The sequence below is a fragment of the Hoplias malabaricus genome, chromosome 14 (genome assembly GCF_029633855.1).
Source record: "Hoplias malabaricus isolate fHopMal1 chromosome 14, fHopMal1.hap1, whole genome shotgun sequence".
In the NCBI taxonomy this organism is placed as follows: Eukaryota; Metazoa; Chordata; class Actinopteri; order Characiformes; family Erythrinidae; genus Hoplias; species Hoplias malabaricus.
This window is the reverse complement of record NC_089813.1, coordinates 8,755,308-8,771,123: the sequence shown is the minus strand read 5'-3', so window position 1 is coordinate 8,771,123 and position 15,816 is coordinate 8,755,308. Positions and strand designations below refer to the sequence as shown.

Here is a 15,816-nt window from a genome sequence, read left to right as displayed (position 1 = left end):
CGCTAGTCTGAAAACACCCTAATTGTCCCCTAATGGTTGTACAAGTAGAATTATTTCTACTGCTTATTCTGCTTCTTCTCCTCCTCCATATTAATGCAAGTACACGCCAGCATGAATCAGCTAAATCAATATGATCAGAAAATACTATGCATTGTTTTGTTAAAGAAAAACATTGGGCTGTTTTTTGTGGTAGTGCTTAGTCCTGGTTTGATTAAGTAGACCGAATGTACAGGATGCAGATCATCGGCGCTCATTAGTCCACAACTGCATCTTTATCCTCCTTGGTTTTTGAAGCTGTTCCAGTTCATGCTTCATGCTAAACGCATGCTGGGGGCTGTAGTGTCTTGTCTCCTGCTGTTGTCTCCACTGACCACAGCCATGCATCACTCGGGAGCCAGCGCTGTCAGTGCATTCTCAGCACAACATGTGCTAGTGATAATCAGATGTAATGCAGGCCTTTTTGTGTATTGGGTTCATCGCAACTGGAGCTAGTTGGGCACTATTGTGGCTTTGACCAGACCACCCTGGTGACAAGTGGTGAGAGACTAACCGCTTTTCTGCCGGTTAGGTTTGTTGCGGCTTTTTCAAGTTGGGAGGTTGCCTCGGTGATGAGCAGCGTTATGACCAATAAGAAATCAGCGGAGTTGAGCGTAAATGGGATACTGACCGACGTTCCCTCAAATGACGTCTATATTTTGCCCACAAATTGGTAGAAAAGTGTGTAGCCACACAAATCAATAAAGAAATTATAATAAAATGTTTGGTAGCACTTACTGCAACCAGTTCTAATCAAATTGTAGCACACAGTTTGAACTACATTAACAGTTTCAAGTGAAGTTCATAGTTGCATTCGTAACATTTTACTGGAACACTTTTGAACTGGAAACTCCACATTTACATTGTGACTCTAAACAAGTTTGTCATTCAGCTGAATGGGATTTTTGCCAACATTTATCTGTAAATCCTGACCATGCGGTCTCTCAACCCGGTGTTAACTAGATCTAGTTCTACAGGTAAGTGCAACACTCCATGTTTATAAGGAAGCACAACAAAGTGATTTGACATTCCGGTCATATTTCTTCATGTTCATCAGAATGGGTTCACTCTTCTTTCTAATTTGACATTTTGAACATTCATGCTTCGTGACTTTAGAAGGCTCTCCCACTAATGTCAGTCATGTGCTGTTTTTCTGGCTCTCAAATTCCTTTGAATCCTGTTAGACGCGGTCAGCGTATTTGAGCCACTGTCATGTGAAAGTGGATGAAAGCTGCTGAAAGCAGCAGTGATGGGTTTTTTACACTTATTCAGCTGCGAGTGAATCTGGGAAATGGAAAGTCTGTGAAACGGATCTGTGAGGGCTCATGCCAACGTCAACTAGAACTTGACAAAAATGTCTCTCTTCCTCTCACACCTTCTCCTGCAGGGCTCCGGACGGCATTAGACAGCGGCCTGTGGTCACATGATGGCTTTCTCCGTGAACCTGACTGGCCCATCTCCCTGGGGCTTCAGAATATCTGGTGGGCGGGACTTCAAGAAGGCCATAACAGTCTCTAAGGTAATTTTTTTTCTGGCACTATTTCCTATTTATTTTCAATTTGCCACTGTAACCAAACTAGCGCTGACTGGCTGGAGAGGAAGCCCCTTGATTACAGAAAGGGGAAAATATCTCTCTAATGGTCATGCCATTGTGTTCCATTTTACAAGATATATTTTTCTTAGTCTGTTGAAGTGTTGGGGGGGAGGGGGCGGGAAGTGGAAGTCTGCATATACAAGTGGAGGACGTGACTACAGTGTTCTTCATAAACAGGCAGCGGTATGAGACTTGGAGTAAATTGGCGAGAGGGGGTCCTTTACAGGCAGCATGGCTCTAAACGAGGATATCCCCATTGTACCACAGCAGAGTTAGCTACTGTTAGGAGCATACTTTAACAAACAATGTCCTGTGGAAAACTACCACTGTACTTAAAGCTGGCGTTTGGCATTGAAGCCGATGTTACAGGAGCTTTGTTTTCTTTATTGTATTGGCCAATCAACAAAAGCAAGTACTTTCCTTAAGTACTTTTCCTTCTCATTCAAGAAGAAAGAGAACTGAGTGAAAATAGCTAAAAAAAAAAAAAAACAGAGCTTCTGCTCCTTGCTCCTGACTCCTGGAATCTTGTGCTGAACTGAGCACTGGCTTTTTCTCCTTTTAAAGAAACAGATGCTGGAACTGGCTGTCATAGAAGAGGACAATGCTGCTGTGGTGTTTGATCCTTGTGGTATTTGGGCCAAAGCGGCTCGCAGATGTTCCATTAAAGCCCTAGAACTGTTCACATGTGGTAAAAAGGGAGATAATATGTTCTCTTTTGACTTTATTGGTGTTTGGGTTTATTTCAGTTCTAATCTGAAACTCGTTAGATTCTAAACACGATTAAAAATAGGTTTTACAGCTTGAGCCACAAGCTTCTCTTATTGCTTCGTGTCCACGTTAACTTGAAACGCTGACATTTTTGTCACGGACCCAAAACCTCAGTTTTAAAGTAGCTTTTCTGAACCACTGCTGGCATTCTTTTGTCAGTGACTGTTCCTTCAGTGACGCCAGTACCAGCTTGGAGCCTGATGTCAGAACTTAAGAAGTTAGGAGGAAAATAATGACACTGTTCTTAGGACTTTCGTTGTATTATGTGTTTATTAATTGTTTGTTTATTTATTAATGTTTTTTGGGGGGTGGTGGGGGCGCTGCTCTGGTGCCTGTTCTTTTGAGGTATTTTGGCCAAATCATTCATTCATTCATTGATTCATTACCTGTAACCCTTATCCAGTTCAGGGTCACAGTGGGTCCAGAGTCATAGGACACAAGGCGGGAATACACCCTGGAGGGGGCGCCAGTCCTTCAAAGGGCAACACAGACACACACACATTCACTCACACCTACGGTCACTTTTGAGTCACCAATCCACCTACCAACGTGTGTTTTTGGACTGTGGGAGGAAACCGAAGCACCCAGAGGAAACCCACGCAGACACAGGGAGAACACACCACACTCCTCACAGACAGTCACCCGGAGGAAACCCAAGCAGACACAGGGAGAACACACCACACTCCTCACAGTAACCTGGAGGAAACCCACGCAGACACAGGGAGAACTCACCACACACCTCACAGTAACCTGGAGGAAACCCACGCAGACACAGGGAGAACTCACCACACACCTCACAGTAACCTGGAGGAAACCCACGCAGACACAGGGAGAACACACCACACTCCTCACAGACACTCACCCGGAGGAAACCCACACAGACACAGGGAGAACACACCACACTCCTCACAGACAGTCACCTGGAGCGGGTATCAAACCCACAACCTTCAGGTCCCTGGAGCTGTGTGACTGCAACACTTCCTGCTGCACCACCGTTCCGCCCCTGGCCGAATCATATTTTGGACATTTCATTAAGGCCCCAGAACTGTTCACCTTTGTAAAAATTGTGTAATTTGTCCCTTTTTAAAGTTCTGAAACTATTTTAATAATGCAAGACTTTGTTGATTTATTATACTGTGTAAAGCCAAATGTATGTTCTCCTTCTGTTCTGAAGCTCCTGATGTTCCAGAACATGTGTCTAACAAGTTTTGGGTGCAGACCCCAGCGACCTGTTTTGACTTGTGTGAAGGGGGTATAATATGTCCCCTTTAAGGCGTGATTTGCAGTCAGAAGGGATAAATGGCTTTATGTTGTATACACATCGTAGCATACCACAAAACTTTAAAAATCCCAGGAGAGTTCTGTTACAACCCCAGTGTCATCATATGAGACAGTGCTGTAAACAAGGGAATACAGACTAAAGTGAACTTCACTGAAGGGAACAGCACAGAAGTGAGCAGCATGGTCGTAGGCTTCCCTTAGGCTCTTTAGTTTCTCCCAATGGGACGCATATTGAAACAGGGCGAGCTGAAGGGGTGAGAGGCTGGCATGGGTACATTTGCCTAACTCCCTGCCTCCCCTCTTTTTCTTTCCTTTTCTCAGTGGGTCAGTGGATGTCTGTCTGTTTCTCACCACCTCTCTCTTTAATAATGTCTGGTTCCTTCTCTCTCTCTCTCTCTCTCTCTGTGATCATTCCCTCTTCTGTGGTCATGTATACTGAATAGTAGAAGGGGCATCCTTAGTCTGTGTGAAATGAGCCATGGTCTGATTGGACAAGGCACGCTCTATTGTGGGTCTCCGTGGAGACTGTTAATTGCCATTCGAGTGGACCCCCAGACATGACACCTTTTGCTCCCTCTACTTTCAGTGCACATGACGATGGGGAACCTAACACAACAACATTGATGTTTGGAGCACTCTCATTTTATTTTGGGGAGGGGGGGGGGTTTGGAGAGGGAGAGAAATGCTAGTTTCCTTTCTCTCAGTTCTAATGGGGTGACTAAAGGAGATTGAGTGGAGTGTAACTGGTACTTCAGACTCAGAAGAGCTGCTTTTGTTGAGTTAGTTCTTAAGAAGTCAATGTCGTCCTGTGTTGGGGTTTTTTTGTGGTGTGTGTGAGAATGTGATCGCTTCTGCATCTCATTACGATGCCATTTTGTGGCTTCTCTGATCTTGAGTGTCTTGGTTTTTTACTCATGTAAAGGCTTGTTGGTGCTACGTTTGAGTGCTCACAGCCTTCATCAGAGCAGTCGGGCAAGGACGAATGTTTCAATCACTTTATATAAGGGCTGATGTATGTAATTATTAATACTAGTTTTTATAATTACGTCTAGTATCTACACACCAGTTTGCAGCAAGGGTCTCTAAGGTTCTCATAGTCTCTTTTGTGATAGGACGGTTAACCTAGCGACATGTTCTTAAGGACTGTTTGTGTTGTAATCGGTCAACCGTGTTTGTCTCCAGGTGAACGCTGGCAGTAAAGCCGAGATGGCTCGTCTCCAACCGGGTGATATCATTATGGAAATAAATGGAGAAAACACCGGTGACATGCTGAACGTGGAGGCGCAGAACAAAATCAAGAACTGCAAGACACAGCTGCAGCTGCTAGTGGAGAGGTAAAACACCACATTTATCTATCTATAAAACACAGATGAAACCAATGTACCAAAGCTTGCATGAACATCCAAAGAATGTTCCCAGACCCAGATGTGTTTCTTAATTAAAAAACACAGCGATGTTATCAATAACTGTGTTGACGAGTCTGATCATGCCCAGACACCCGTCCAATTGAGCGTTCCTTAAAGCGCAGACTGTGACTCAGCATCAGACTCGAAGGCGGGTGTCCAGTACACTGACAAACTGTTACACCGTGGAACAGTGCTGAAACATGGCATATTTAAGTGAATCTGGCCTACTTCGCCTTGTCTCACATACTGTTTTCTGTCTGGTTGGATCCAGAGGTGGCTCGACCGTTTTTAGTGTCTCTTTTTTTTTTTGAACTCTGAAGCATTGCCGAGTGCTAAGATTAGAACATTAATCACCCAAGTGTAGCACTTGATGGTGCAAACGCTCCTCTTGAGTCAGGTTCTTATTCTATTTAGTCATGAGAGAAACTCCCGTCTGCAGTTACCCCTCCCAGGAATTGGAACAATTGAGTTTTGGAAGTTCTATGGCATTTTTTTATAGAGCCTTCCTTTGCTTGTTTTCCTTTTTGACAATGAGCTTATACATGTGGTACACTGTGGTATTTCTCCTGGCAGACAGACAGAGACACACACACACACACACTCGGGCACCTGTATGAAAATATACATCTATTAGAATAGCAGGGACATACACACATAAACACACTGGTTGTATATAAAGCATGGTATATAGTTTACATAACTGTTGCCATACAAACTCACCATACTACATACACTTGTACTTCCCGTTGGTGTACATGTCTGCGAATATTTCCCAGCTGACTTCACGTCTCAGATCAGTCCAGAAACAACACTGTGTGGACAGTTGCACCCTTGTGCAGTATGTGCTTTTGTGTTTCTGTGGATGACTGTGTAGATTTGCCTGTCCTACCCTTTCAGGTTTGTACAGGGTTCAACTTCTGCACTTGCCACCATTATTTTTATCAGAAAGGTGTGTAAATGGTTTGTACCTTTTCAATGCAGATGATCGCATGATGAGGACTGCAGGTGTAACACCAGTATGGTTGGGTGGTATATCCGTAATACTGTATGATCTCAAAATGAGGACGGTATTTCCAAATTTATACCATGTCCCGTGTGGCCATTTCCTGTTCTCCGTCTGTGTGGTCAGTCCATTGCCAAATCAACTCATTTAATGTGCATTTAAAAGTGTAATGATAGCTAATTTTTAAATTGTTCTAGTAATAATTACGATAAATTAAATGATTGTAATTTTAGGGCCATTTTATGCCACTGATATTGTTAGAATTCAAGAGCATAATAATGCAATGACTCCCCTTTTAAAGAGCAATGACATTTTAGCAAAACATATTTGCATAGAACATATAGACTTTGGAACTGAAATGTAATGAGCCACTAACCCAACAAGCCCAGTGGCCCACCCTAGTCTTCTAGATGTCTTAACTTAAAAGTAAATCATTGCCCCTGCAGTAATACCATATACCCTGTTTATTTCTGAGACAGTGTGACTGTGTGAAATAAGTGGCCCATCCCTAAACATCATATAAATTTACTTATTTTGCCAGTGGTTTAACACCACCCAGTTTTCACTGACACTAAATATTTTTGTTGGCTTTGTTTTGTATAGATCATTGTCTACAGCTTCACAAGCTCTTCCTGCGACCTTAAATGCCCCCATAGGGAAGGCGAAGGGCCTTTGGCCGAGGCCTATGCTGCTATTGTTGTCAGTTGTCATTTTGACCAGTAAATCTCTGGTTACGACTATGGTTCTAGGAATTCTGGTTTACTGCAAGGCGGAGCACAAAGCACTGACCTGCCCATAGGTCCAGCTGTTATGTCAACATACACGGTGACATACCCTTTGACCGACCATTAATATAAACAACTTCTTCACACAGAAGATATCCATTTAGAATCTGCTAAGAAATGTTGAACTGTAGAACTGAAAGGAATTAACAGAACCTAAGTTACATTTGTAAACAGCTTTTTAGATTTCTTACTGATTGCCAGAGCCCAGGTAAGAGATAAATACCAGTATGAGCAGTCAAACTGGCCTACAGTTAGCCAAACACACCAGGTAGGTCTACATTGTGTGTAGTAGGGCCACACTGACTTGTCCAGGGTGTAACCTGTAACCATAGAGCAAACATACACTGGGGAAAAATACCACACAAAACGTTGATACCTGCCACCGTAGCAGATAAGTAGCTGGTCTGAATCGCAAGCATCAGCTTCCTTTCACTTTCCATCAAGCCCAAATAATGCCTTAAGATATGTGCTGTGGATGAACAATGGCATTGGCTTTGTCCAGGATCCTGGTGTAGCACCACAGGGCTTGAGAACTGCCCCAGATTGGTTCAATTAGCTGCACATTAGCCGTAACATTTAACAAACAACTGGCGTACATAAACCTGCGTCACCGAGCTGCTCACTTAACATTTCCCAGCAACAGACTCCTGAACTGCTGGCTATTAGTCCGTTAGCTGAGATTCTGAGCCTGTAATCGCAGCCATATTTGGCCCACACCTTTGAGAGAAGGGTGGGGGGTACTCCTTCCAGGGTGAAAACCATGGTAAGAGATGGCAGTAGCTGGAATCGTGGTCTGGCAGTCATTTGTGGAGGTGTTTATAGTGAAACCCTGTGGTTGCAACCATGACTCCTGTGTAAGTTTGCCAGATGAGGCACTGCCTGAACCAGGTTGGTGAGCAGCCCCCAGTCACGTTTTTGGGGAACTGCTCGTGACAATAGTCGCCCTGTTTGCCTTCGTCTACGAGTGGCAGTGGGAAGGGTCTCAGAATAAACTGAGAGAGCCACTATGGTTGGTAAGGTCATGCCCACAGAAAAAGAATAGGAGCAGTATCGCAGTAGGTGGTGCCCAGCCTAACGTGGGAAAGGAGATGGAGTTTGTTTTGGGTGTGTGTGGCAGACAATGATGCCATCCTGGAATGCATGAGGAGTGTCCCTGTGCTTAACAATAAAACAACGTTCGTAAAACTTAAATATAGTACGTCAATATTTTGGCAGCTGAAGTAACAAAAAGGCATGGAATGTGAGATGCAGGCCTCTCCCACCTGTGCCACCAGATGGACTGTGTGAAGGGCAGCATCTCTAATGGCCCAGATGAGCATGCAGCGTGGCTGATCAGCCATTGCCACGGGGAAGGGTATTAATCGACCCTGTCCGTAGAGGCAGCTGGTTCTGAGCCTGCTGCTTTTGATGTTACACTGCCATGCATATGTTTTGCACTCTGTAGCCCTCCTCTGAGGGGGCCGTGCTCGGTAAAAGGGGCAAGTATGATGAGAATGTTAAACTGCATACAATATGTGAAATTGATATCTTTTCATGTATTTGATCCATTTATCGTTATTTTATACTCCCAAGTGAACACTGTTCTGGTACGTAACACATCTGTTATGTGTTTTGGTCAAAATACCACAAGGATCAACCTTCACAGCAACCTTCAGAACAGTCAGTTTCAGTGCATGTTCCTTTAAATTACAATGAGTCTATCTTCACCACAACCCAAGAGTACAGTGGAACCTCTATCTACGAACTTGATCCGTTCCGTGACCCGGTTCGTAAGTAGAAAAGTTTTTCTCGAGTCAATTTTCCCCATTTAAAATAATGGAAAAGCAATTTCCAGCCCCTACCCCGAAAGTCACCCTTTTTGCACGGATATATGTTTACATTCTCAAATTTAGTAAAAAAATACGTATATCATTACTAAAAATAAAAGAGTAATACAGTGGTAACAGTAATAAAATAAAGTTGTAAGTGGTTACACATCGCTACCTTGAAGACGTGACGACTGGCTGGAGGAGTAACACAGGCACTGGCTGTATGACGGGAGGTGGGGGGTGGGTGGAATAACAGAGAGTAGGTGGGTGAATGTGGGGAGACGAAGCGTAGATACGGTTTAACTTAGCACGAATTTCGATGTCTGCTATTTACACTAATGCTAAATTGCTAAAGCTACAATTTGCTAATCTTAAAAGCTCACTCAAGTCTGGGCGCTGGGAGACTCGCCGATTGGGGTCAGTGGCCATTTCCAGGCGCCGGCTCAGCGGAGGCTTGGGTTCATTTCTAGAGTCATAGTTCATTGGTGGAGGCAAAAAATATTCAAATGCCCGGTTTGTATCTTGGAAAGTTCGTTAGTGTAGGCGTTCGTTAGTAGAGGTTCCTTTGTGTTTATTTGTCTGCTTTCCTTGGGTTTGTTTTGTTCTGTTTAACCTCATCTTGTGCCATCACGTAAATGCTCGTCTGGCACATTTTAGTTAGTGTAGCACAGTTTGTGGTTGTTGATGCATTTGATATGAAATTTGTGATAAATATCACACACAAATATTAACAAAAATACAGAGAAAACCAAAGCATAGGCCCAAATTAACCACTTTCAGAATACTAAATTATCCAGATATATTAGGTGTACAGATACATTTTTGTGTAATGTATAATTCTTTGTCATTTTATGGCAACAGTTGTATTGTATTAAAAATTGTCATTTTATTATATTTTACATATTATTTTACATTACTTGTGTATATAATATACGCTCACAATTGCTGACATCACAATCGCTACCTTTAACGTCTACATCGTCTTCATCAATACTTTTGTATACAGTATTATCCTCAAAACAAAATAAATAGATGTTTTGCAGCAAATTAATTAATTCAAATTGCTGCCGTTCACACGGCGCACGTCCAGTTCCATCTTCATTTAGATTGGAGACATTTGGATCTGATTTTTTTGCCATTATTTCAGCAGAACTCTTCGTCTTAAATCAGTCGCCTGACTCTACACTGACCCTTTTCAAGTTTTTGAGTGTTCCATGTGTGCTTTCCTCAACACACGAGTCTAAGTGTAACCTTACTGCTCTGCTCTAAATCACCGCAGGGTCGGACTCCAAAACACTTTTAAAGCCGAGAAGTTCAAGAGCTGTTGTGAAAGGGTAGTATTTATGGCTGCTCGTCATGCTGGAGCTTCTCAGCTGTGCAGAAACAGCACATTCTCTCACCTCTTCTGTCCATCCACAGCTCTGTACAAGGGAAGGGGTAAAGTTCAGAGGTCAGACGTCCGGGCTAATGGAGATAACAGAGTTGATGTTTGGCTTTGACCAAACTGAGGTTATGGAGTGCTTTGCATTCTTTGCTGGTCGTTCTGGCTCTTTCCATCGGCTGCATGTTTGTATTCCCAACTTGTTCTTTATTGTAATGGCTCTAGTGTGATTCTGACATGTTCTAAAGCGGACAGCCGTCGTCGATCTCATGCTAGGGCCTGTCGTGTTCGGGACTGGGCTGATATTAATGAGTGGAACATGTTGATTGCGCTGTTATTGTAGGAACAATGTGAACAGCCTCTCCTGCCAGTGTGGGCTTCATCTCTGCCTCAGATGTTGTCTTATGGAGTTAGTGGCATGTTTTGAGGACTCCAAAGCAGCCTCGCTCCTAGTTTTCTTAGCTGGAGATGATGTTTCTACACAATTTAACTTTGGCATCCAACATCCTGCTTCAAGCCTCATCAACAGCAGCTTAAGAAAAAAAAAAAAAAGAGAGAGTCTAGAAAGGCAGAGTTTGTTTATATAAAAGAGCTGGTTGATAAGAACATTATAAAGATAAATTACATCCCAGTATACTTTCCCAGACACGCTGCACACTGCAGATTTAATCAGAATTACTAGAAAACTGACCAGTGGTTTTGTTTCTTTAACTGTGTGCTTTTATTGTCACTGCACAACAAAGTGGCTTTTCAGCATTTAAAGGAACACCAAGTAAGTTGTTGTTTTTTGTTTATTTTCTCTCTCCTGGGACTCCCCCCTAGTGTATTGTACTGAAATCAATGGGGAGGGCTGATGGTGGTTTCCTACCATCCTGCAAAAGTTATAGTGCCGTTTCTGCAGTGCTGAGCCTAGACTAGCATTGACAGAGGTTCTGTTCCTCTTGTTACAGGTTAGTGGAGTATCACAATTATTTTGAAGCGGTAATTTAAAGGCAAAAGTTTACGTACAGTTCCTTTAACGCATCTCTCTTAGTGAACACACACAAACCTGTCTCAAAAATCAAATATTGACTTCTTCATTATCATCCATTATCTGTAACCCTTATCCAGTTCAGGGTCGCGGTGGGTCCAGAGCCTACCTGGAATCATTGGGTGCAAGGCAGGAATACACCCTGGAGGGGGTGCCAGTCCTTCACAGGGCAACACAGACACACACACACATTCACTCACACCTACGGACACTTTTGAGTCGCCAATCCACCTACCAACGTGTGTTTTTTGTACTGTGGGTGGAAACCGGTGCACCCAGAGGAAACCCACGCAGACACAGGGAGAACACACCACACTCCTCACAGACAGTCACCCGGAGGAAACCCACGCAGGCACAGGGAGAACACACCACACTCCTCACAGACAGTCACCCGGAGCGGGACTCAAACCCACAACCTCCAGGTCCCTGGAGCTGTTTGACTGCGACACTATCTGCTGTTGCCACCCTTATCATAAATTCTGCTGACCTTAAGAGAGAGAGAGAGTGTGTGTGTGTGTGTGTGTGTGTGTGTGTGTGTGTGTGTGTGTGTGTGTGTGTGTGTGTGTGTGTGTGTGTGTGTGTGTGTGTGTGTGTGTGTGTGTGTGTGTGTGTGTGTGTGTGTGTGTGTGTGTGTGTGTGTGTGTGTGTGTGTGTGTGTGTGTGTGTGTGTGTGTGTGTGTGTGTGTGTGTGTGTGTGTGTGTGTGTGTGTGTGTGTGTGTGTGTGTGTACTGATTTGTAAACGTCAATTATTTGTGTTAATTATTTAGGTCATTTAAAAAATTTTATCCCGATTCCAATCTGTGAGTATTTTTAATAACTATGTTCTTACAGGAATTGCATTGCTCTTTAAAGGTGTGTAACTGCATTTATGATGCTTTTATATTATCATTATATTAGCAGCATTGGATATTCTTAAAATGACTATCATTTATTGCATTTATTTCTGAGAAAGTATATTGACTAAAAAAATGGCTATTGCGACACACAATGGGGGACGGACACACACACACACACAAACACAAACAAGTGCACTGTTGAAGCAAGAGAGAACGCTGTTCCTTCCCTCCCCCTGACCCTAATTTTCCTGCTGGTCGAGAGGCTCTCAAACCTGCTTCTCTTACCTTTAGGCCACGACTGCCCACAATGACCTCTTGCTGACAGTCACTTGGGTTCTTATTACTGCACTTTTTAAGACGGACACAACTGTTTGTTGCTCACAGCCTCTACATCACAACAGAGATGTAGAAAAGTTCTAGCCGAGACGTCGTAATCAGGAGACTTAAACTCTACAGTGACAAGAAACAACGTGACTGTCAGCACATTAGGGTTTCAGCCCATAAATGTGTCTAGTAAAAGAGACTGGAATGGAGTCTGAAAGCAGTGAAACAGGGCTTGAGGTGGAGCCACAGCTCGTTGGGTTTGTTGTGCTTCTCGCCAATGCTTGCGTTTTCCCTTTTAGAAAACCAGCAGTTAAACCTTCGTTAAAGGAACACTAGGTAGTATTTTTACCTTAAGTTTATAGCATACAATCATTGTTACGCTTCACTGAGCTGTAAAAGGGAGAACAGAGCCCATGTCATTGCTACTCAGGGTCCAAGCACTGCAGAAACTGCACTATGTCACTTCAGGTAGAGGGTAGGAGACCTCCTCCCCCCTTAATTTCAGGACAGTGCTGTAAAAGTTAAAGTACACTCTGCAACTGTAGAGTGAGCCCAGGAACAAAAATGCCGGACCTTACCTAGTGCTCCTTTAAACGTGGCAAGCTCTGAAGAAGCCCGTCCCTTCCTAAGCCCCCAGCACTGGGCCGCCTGGAGTGCCTTTAACGGAGCATACTTTTCAAAAAGCACTTTAAAATTGTGTGCTGTTGTGTACCACAAATAAGGCCAATGTGTTTCACTGTCGTTTTGTGAAGTAGTTTTCAGCTACCGAGCCTTATATATACCCTCAGTCTTTTAGTACAGTTCTCTCTCTCTCTTTCTTTCTCTCTCTCTCTGTCTCTCTTTTTCTCTCTCTCTCTGTCTCTCTTGCTCTCGTTCTCTCTCTCTCTCTCTCTCTCTCTCTCTCTCTCCCGCTCCTTCAGTGGTAAACGGAGACCTGTGGTTCACCGAGCTCTCTCTGGATGCTGGCTCTGAATCGAGCCCTTGTGCAGCGTTCCTTCCTTATGAAACTGAAAAATGCCTCCTTGTGCCTTATAAGCCAAGTGATTAATTTAAACACAAATAAACATTTGCAGACACGCAGCGCTCCCGGGTTAGGACTCAGAACAGTGCTGACGGATTAGACAAACCCATGTTGTCTTTTCTGTCTGATTTAATCGACTTATTTTCAGTTCATCGACGTTTTCCATATGTCGTTAAATGCTCCGTTGTCTGGGGGTCGTTTTGTAGAGCCATGATGTCAGGAGGAAAAGTTGTCGGCCTCACTCTCTTGAAGAAAGCAACTGTTTAAAGTCGCTGAAGCTTATTACTCGCTTCTTCGGCTGCTGAGTGTTTAGTTGGAGACTGTATCCAGACTGTGGATGACCAAAGGATCAATGTCTGTCTAGGAACCACTTTGAAAGGAATTAAGTACTCGTCAAGCATTATTTTGGGAGCACAGTAGTTCATTTGTTGATCTGCATACGTACAGCAAGTATGATTCGGGTGGTGGATCTTTCTCCGTGCTGCAGTGACACTGACGTGGTCAGACGGATCAGACACAGCAGCGCTGCTGTAGGTTTTAAAACCCTGAGTGGCTCTCCTGAGCTCAGAATTATCCACCAATCAAAAATGTTCAGCCCACAGCTTCCTGTGTCCACTGATGAAGGGCTAGAGGACGACCAACACAAACTGTGCAGCAACAGATGAGCTGCTGTCTCTGACTTTACTTCTACAAGGTGGACCAACAGGGAAGAGGTGTGTCTAACAGAGTGGACACAGGGTTTAAAAACTCGAACAGCACTGCTGTTTCTGATCCACTCGTACCAGAGCAACACGCACTAACACACCACAATCAGTGTCAGCACTGCAGCACTGAGAATTATCCACCACCCAGATCATACAGGTCCTGTGGGGGTCCTGACCTTTGAGGAGCAGGAAGTATGCAGAGAAACAGGACTACAGCCTGTAATTGTAGAACTACAGAGTGCTCCTGTAGGGTCAGTGGAGCTGATACAATGGACAATGAATGTAGATACAAGGTAAGGTTCAGAGAGAGTGTGTGTGAGTGTGTATACATGTACAAAGCCACTCATAGACTGCCATCTTTTGCTCTCTACAGACCAGCCCCGCTGAGTCCTGGACAGACCAACGGGATTAATTCCACAGAGCAACTGGTGGGCCGCTTCCAGGTCAGTGTTCACAGAGATTGCCTCGAGTCAATTGCCGAATGTTGTTTTCCAGCCAAAACAAGCTCTAAACATAGCTCCCCACACAGTTCCTAAACACATTCCGTTTTAATGAAATATTTAGCTCAGATTGCATCCCCCTTTTTTTTTTTTTTTTTTTTGAAAATAGATGGTTGCTGACCAAGGCTATGACTGTCTGAGTCGCAGTGTGTTCTCATCTGGTTTAGACTGCATGTCATGTTATTTGTGGAAGTAGCTACTTATTGAGCTACTCTGCCGTGTCTACTCATCCGTGTGGCTGATTTAGAACAACCACAGTGCCTCCAACAGTCATTCAGGCAGTTACAGCTCAGACTGAGAAGGTGTAAAGAGTACAGCACACATCATTACTCTGTATTTATTGTGGAGGTAGGGGACAAGACTCGCAGTAACGGTTCGACCACCCTGTGTTATATGATACAAATCAGTGACTGTTTACTGAGCGTACTACCACCAGGTACAGATCTGTCTGTCGTTTTCAGGAGAGCTCTCATTTCTAATCCTCCGAGGCTTGTTCCAGACACTCTCCTCACCAGTATTTCACCAGCGTTTCCGTATGAAACCGTTCCTGTCCGAGGACTGATTTCTATACTGTATATCTGGTTTCCATTAAGGAAGGAAGAGAAGGCAAACCACGTTCTACTCTGCCCAGATTTATAGATTATTAGAATGAGCTAAAATGAGACATAATGTCATGATCCCCCTCCTTTTTTTTGGTTCTTGGTTCTATGGCCATAACTCTCTCTGTCTGAGGAAGGATGATATGTGAAAGGAACCGGAGAATGTCATAAATAAGACCGAGTTCCTCCGTTTTATCTTCCAGAGGGGCTGCCGATGGCTCTGTGCGATAGCAGAACGAGGGCCGTGAAGCCCAAGGGTGAAATCGGAGATTGATAGAATGCATATTCAGCCAAGATATGGGGATCTTTAGTGTTGAGGTTCAGCAGCAGTGCACAGTTTGGATGAGCCTGCTCCTCTTGGGTTCAGGGAAAATGTGACATTGATTAATGCGAACAGCTTTCTCGTTTTTCAGAGTTGAAATTGTACTGTTGGGGAACTACTTAACAATTAAGTCAGACCCATTCATCAAGAATCCACTGTCATAGCTTTAGGACATTTTGCAAGGATGCTTTCTCACCTGTAGGAGGCTGTGCAAGTGAGTCGGGACGAGAACCAGAACTACAGAGAGTATTCCATCTCCAGCCCTGCATCGCTCTCTCCAGGGCCATACTCCCCAGAGCCCCCCTCCAGCCCCGACCGTAAAGGAGAGAGGATCACGCCCACCAGCAACAAGAGGTATAATCAAGGGTCGTCATAAAACCACAGTTAGAGTGTGCGCTCGAAATGCACAAAGTCAGA

General features: G+C 43.9%; 1 protein-coding gene across 1 annotated transcript in view; it reads left to right on the top strand.

Annotated features, from left to right (window-relative positions):
• Positions 1-15,816, top strand: part of pdlim2 (PDZ and LIM domain 2 (mystique)) — a 75,586-nt gene that overhangs the window by 13,986 nt on the left and 45,784 nt on the right. Inside the window, exons 2-5 of the mRNA XM_066644443.1 lie at positions 1,424-1,555; positions 4,862-5,013; positions 14,352-14,421; positions 15,602-15,753. Of these exons, the coding sequence (XP_066500540.1) occupies positions 1,460-1,555; positions 4,862-5,013; positions 14,352-14,421; positions 15,602-15,753 (470 nt within the window). The 5' untranslated portion in view covers positions 1,424-1,459. The remainder of the gene's footprint in view (positions 1-1,423; positions 1,556-4,861; positions 5,014-14,351; positions 14,422-15,601; positions 15,754-15,816) is intronic.